Genomic DNA, 6,000 nt, shown 5'->3' with positions numbered 1-6,000 from the left:
CTGATGAATCATGTTTTCTTCTAGATCATGAGGACGTTCAGGTGCGCATGTGTTGTTTAGTGTGTTGCACTAAATACACTGTTGTAGATTAAGAAACCATAATAAAATATACTATATAAAAACTGTTAAAAAAGGGAAAATGAATTCTATAAAATTAATTTAAATATAAGAAAAAATATAAAACTACAAACAATAACAAAGATATACAACAGTTGAGATTAAAACCGATAAATATTTATTTTTTAATAATTTTGTGGAGTATGCAATACAACTTTAAAAAGATACCATTGATGGCATGATTCTTTTACAGACATTTTTGTGTGCAGTTTGAGACAAATAATGTTAATATTTGAGTTTTATATGAAAATCCAAGAAATGCTCAAAAAATTCTGTTAATGCTATATTGTCTGATACCAGATGCACTTGACCACTGTAGAAACTTTTTGCCATTAAAAAGGATTATGTTAATTTTTTCTTCATAACAATTCAAGAGGACAGAAATGACAAAATGATAAGAAAAAGTGAAAGGCAGTACTGAAAATGTATAAATAGTGGACATAATTTAATAAATGTGGTCAGGGGGACTTAAGTTAGGAATGTTAAAGCTTTTAATTTTCAAATCTATGATGTAACATTAACTCAATGTAATGTAAAAGATCTATGAATTATGTCAGTGAAAATGTATATACAGTTAGGTCCATAAATATTTGGACAGAGACAACTTTTTTTCTAATTTTGGTTCCGTACATTACCACAATGAATTTTAAATGAAACAACTTTGATGCAGTTGAAGTGCAGACTTTCAGCTTTAATTCAGTGGGGTGAACAAAACGATTGCATAAAAATGTGAGGCAACTAAAGCATTTTTTTAACACAGTCCCTTCATTTCACAGGCTCAAAAGTAATTGGACAAATTAAATAACTGGAAATAAAATGTTCATTTCTAATACTTGGTTGAAAACTCTTTGCTGGCAATGACAGCCTGAAGTCTTGAACTCATGGACATCACCAGATGCTGGGTTTCCTCCTTTTTAATGCTCTTCCAGGCCTTTACTGCAGCGGCTTTCAGTTGCTGTTTGTTTGTGGGCCTTTCTGTCTGAAGTTTAGTCTTCAACAAGTGAAATGCATGCTCAATTGGGTTAAGATCAGGTGACTGACTTGGCCATTCAAGAATTTTCCACTTCTTTGCTTTAATAAACTCCTGGGTTGCTTTGGCTGTATGTTTTGGGTCATTGTCCATCTGTACCATGAAACGCGCCCAATCAATTTGTCTGCATTTAGCTGGATTTGAGCAGACAGTATTTCTCTGAACATCCCAGAATTCATTCGGCTGCTTTTGTCCTGTGTCACATCATCAGTAAACACTAGTGTCCCAGTGCCACTGGCAGCCATGCATGCCCAAGCCATCACACTGCCTCCACTGTGTTTTACAGATGATGTGGTATGCTTTGGATAATGAGCTGTTCCATGCCTTCGCCATACTTTTTTCTTGCCATCATTCTGGTAGAGGTTGATCTTGGTTTCATCTGTCCAAAGAATGTTTTTCCAGAACTGTGCTGGCTTTTTTAGATGTTCTTTAGCAAAGTCCAATCTAGCCTTTCTATTCTTGAGGCTTATGAGTGGCTTGTACCTTGCAGTGCACCCTCTGTATTTACTTTCATGCAGTCTTCTCTTTATGGTAGACTTGGATATCGATATGCCTACCCCCGGAGAGTGTTGTTCACTTGGTTGGCTGTTGTGAAGGGGTTTCTCTTCACCATGGAAATGATTCTGCGATTATCCACCACTGTTGTCTTCTGTGGACGTCCAGGTCTTTTTGCGTTGCTGAGTTCACCAGTGCTTGCTTTCTTTCTCAGGATGTACCAAACTGTAGATTTTGCCACTCGTAATATTGTAGCAATTTCTCAGATGGGTTTTTTCTGTTTTCACAGCTTAAGGATGGCTTCTTTCACCTGCATGGAGAGCTCCTTTGACCGCATGTTGTCTGTTCACAGCAAAATCTTCCACATGCAAGCACCACACCTCAAATCAACTCCAGGCCTTTTATCTGCTTAATTGATAATGACATAACGACGGACTTGCCCACACCTGCCCATGAAATAGCCTTTGAGTCAATTGTCCAATTACTTTTGAGCCCCTGAAATGAAGGGATTGTGTTAACAAAATGCTTTAGTTACCTCACATTTTATGCAATCGTTTTGTTCACCCCACTGAATTAAAGCTGAAAGTCTGCAGTTCAACTGCATCTGAGTTGTTTCATTTAAAATTCATTGTGGTAATGTACAGAACCAAAATTAGAAAAAAAGTTGTCTCTGTCCAAATATTTATGGACCTAACTGTATTTGCATTATACAGAATTAATTATTTAAATTTCCCTTAAGATTTGCATTTTTCTTTTGATTTCTGCAGAGAACACCATTGCACACGTATCTCATAAACACACGCCATGACTGACAAAAATCTGCAAAATATTTAATAAACATGATACAAGAAATACAGTATATGGAAAGTCTCTCTTTATTCTGACCAGGGTTTTAATTTGTAGAGATGTCTGTACCTGCAAAGTAAACCAATGAATGGATTTTTTAGTAATCACCAATATTTAAAAAAAAAAAAAAAAAAAAAAAGCTGATCAGTACGTAGGTACATTATTGGTACTATTGTACAAAAAGCAAAAACCTACTATTTAAAAACCCACTATAGTGGATTTTATATTTTAATGTGACAGAAGGTTGTTGCTCTCCTTAACACATCTTTTCACTATTAAGAAATGTATAAATATTAAAGTGTCCCAGAAATGCAGTTTTTAATTAATAATTTTCTGCTTCATTCTATTCCTTAATATTCACAGAGTAACTCCAGGCTATAGTCCAGCAGCATCGTGTCAAAAAGGTCTGAGGTCAGGTCCTGCATTATCATTGCACTTTACTTTAAAATCAGAAGAAATCCACTTCACCCTCACAATCTTCTAGTCATCATCTTTCCCACCTGTTTTGCTTAGCTGAAATGTAAGAAAGCAACATTATTTTCTAAATAACCTTTAATCTTCAATGTTATTTGAGAAATTTAAAAACTACTGAAATTTTCCACAAAGAAAATATTTTGTGCCTGGGGAACTAAACACTGCTTAGCATACATTGCTTTTATTAGGCTAAGGATTATGAAAACTACAATACTTAAACTCAGTAAAATTATTGGAAATATACACTTTAAATATTTTGATTATTTTTCAGAAAAATCTCTTGTATGTTTTTTTTTGTCACATGGCTTTATAGAAAGGCTCAATAGCTCTCTAGGCAAAATAGATCATTACATTAGAAGTTTGACTATGCAACTGCAGGCCAGGACTCAAGTGTTGGATTGTAATATATGACTTGAACCTTCCCACTTTGTGTTTTAAGACTGTACTGGAAATATTAATTCAAGTACATCTTAATTGGTGGAGGGCAGAAACTTAGACGTTTAATCTGCTATCTTCAAAATAATTTGAAAAACCACCTGTATCCTTGTCCGGATGTTACATATTCTCATCAAGGATAGAAAAAGCTAGATATTCGTTGCTGTTTCATATAAATTGGTGCTACATTTACCTTACTAATACATTATTGTTATAATCAGATTTTCTTGTTCTTTACATTATGGTCTTTGAAGTACTGTTTAATATATCAACAAGTGGATGATATTTCATTCCATACTGTAGTACAAGAGCAACTGACTTTTTAAGGAGAAAGTTTCCAACATTTTGATGCAAGCAGTAGGTGAAAATGGAAATCACTTATTATTACAAATTTGAAAACGTGAACAAGACTGTGAATTACTTTGTTAGGTGGTTGTCAAAGACATTATTTTCCTCAGCACACACTGACAAAAAATCTCTGGTTCAGTCACAAAGAAAACACACTTTCAAAGAGAAGTTAGATGCAAAAGAAACATACTTTCAAACAACATAAAATTTTTCCTATGTAGGAATAACTGCAGATAGTAGCGCATACCCCACATATCACACTGTGTTACGAGGATTTAAAGCCATCTCACTTACGTACTGTTCTCTATCCCATGTAGACCACCTGTGACTCCGGTTCTGGTTCCCTTCAAAAGAAAGCTTCAAAGGAAGACACCTTCAAGTACTTTTAGCTTGAAAGAACCACTGATGGAGCAAGATAACTAAGAAGGCGTCAAGTTTGCTGTGTATTCATTCAAGTAAAGCTCAAATACTGTTTCTTCAAGTACCGGAACAAAAGTCTCTTTTCCCAGTTCTCTCCAGGCTATCTTTTTGTGCAACCCCACATCTATCACTTTTGGGCTTCAAAGTTGCAGAAAAGTTTGAAGTTGTTTGAAAGTGTTATTCTTTTGCATTAACTTGCTATTTGAAAGTGTGTTTTGTCTATGACTGAAACAGCCACAGAGAACAAACACACAGTGCGAATGGTCACAGTAAATAACAGTTGTGCTGCAGGGTTACGCTGTTATGCCTTAAAGCAGGTGAAATAGTGATTTTGCAGTGTTTCTATATTTCTAATGCATTTGCCGGTTACTAATTTGAAGTATTTGCATTTGGGCAGTTACAAGGCTCATTATTATCAAATTTTTGATCATGTTTGTCACCACCAATTTATACCATTGTTTATTCTGTTGTGTGTGAATGATGTGTAGTTAATAATCATTAAGTTATCAATCAGAAAGTGCACTTATCTAAACATTTCATCCCTCAACTTAAAATAAATTAACTGAATTCTTACAGTCTGATTGATTTATTTTCTGTATATTTAATTGATTCTTTCTAGAGTACTTCTGAGTAGGCTGACAGATTCAAAGAAAGTTTGCCCTAAACAAGCACATACTATTATACAGACGATACTGACAAGATTTTAATTTGCTTAACAAAATCAAAATTTTAAAAAGTATCAAGAAATACTTACATGCTAACAGCCATTTTCATATGTCAGGAATATAAGGAAAAGAAGAATAAAAAACACAAGTTAAGAAACTGTTAAATCATGAAGAAAAAAAAAATCTGTTGAAAAAAGTTATAGACTTACCTTAATTACATCTACCCAGTTCCAGCCACGAGGAAGCTCTCCTTTGTTATCTAACAATGATTAAAAGTTCTTACCATCAATCAAACAAAACAGACTGCATAACAACAGCACTCTGCTTAAGTTAAATATATTTTTACTGCATAGTCCCTGTTACTAAATTATTTAACCATACAGCACCTGAACAGTCATAATAATTTATAAGTACAGAATATTAATTTTGTATTATTATTTGAAAATCAACATAACAATATTATGCTTCAGCATAAGTACTGTGAAGACATTTTTGGACACATTTTTTTTTTTGCAAACTGATCAAAGGATCAATTCCCACCGTTTACTAAAATTTTTAATCATCTGGGTTCCTATTTTCTTGTCTTCAAGATTTTCACAAGAAGCTATGCAATAGTCATATTATCATCAGCTTCACTACAATTATTTAAATGTATTTTACTACTATTTTCAGTATACCTTTTAAAAATAAATGTACAAAACAACGGAATGTATGTTGACTACTTATGTCTGAAAACCCCTTTTTGCCTTTTCATATCAGAATTAAAAACCTTGTTAAGATCTATTTGGACAGATAAAAATAAAGTGACATCTTATATACAGTATAATATTTTAAAATGCACTAGAATGGAAAAAATGGCAACAGGATATCGACTGTAAGAGCAATTTCCTAGTTATTTAAGTTATATTGAATGTTTGCCTATATATTAGTGCATAGTCTATGAGAAGTTCTTACAGTCCCCACAAGTTGAAATGAATTGGTATATTCTATATTTCTAGCCTCTCTGACTATAGATTAGCCCAGTTAGTGCCCTGCCTTGCCGTGTGTAAGGCATGGAGGGCACATGATTTTAAACCATGCCTTACGTGCCCAATAGTATGAAAATTAACATGCTTTATTGAACGTGATGTGCTGTACATTTAGAGCGTACTGAAGGCAAAGTAAAGCATC

The 6,000-nt window shown here is 33.9% G+C and overlaps 1 protein-coding gene across 2 annotated transcripts in view; it reads right to left on the bottom strand.

The window, feature by feature from the left end:
* Positions 1-212: 212 nt before the first annotated feature.
* Positions 213-6,000, bottom strand: part of rwdd (RWD domain containing 4) — a 37,836-nt gene continuing 32,048 nt past the window's right edge. For both annotated transcript variants that reach the window (XM_051928643.1, XM_051928642.1), the window contains 2 exons: positions 4,920-5,089; positions 213-3,001 (listed from right to left, as the gene is read on the bottom strand). In XM_051928643.1, coding sequence (XP_051784603.1) covers positions 5,028-5,089 — 62 coding nt within the window. In that variant the 3' untranslated portion in view covers positions 213-3,001; positions 4,920-5,027. The remainder of the gene's footprint in view (positions 3,002-4,919; positions 5,090-6,000) is intronic.

Source organism: Erpetoichthys calabaricus, chromosome 5 (assembly GCF_900747795.2).
Source record: "Erpetoichthys calabaricus chromosome 5, fErpCal1.3, whole genome shotgun sequence".
Classification (NCBI taxonomy): domain Eukaryota; kingdom Metazoa; phylum Chordata; class Cladistia; order Polypteriformes; family Polypteridae; genus Erpetoichthys; species Erpetoichthys calabaricus.
The sequence above is the reverse complement of the archived record's forward strand: the minus strand, read 5'-3'. Positions and strand labels throughout refer to the sequence as shown.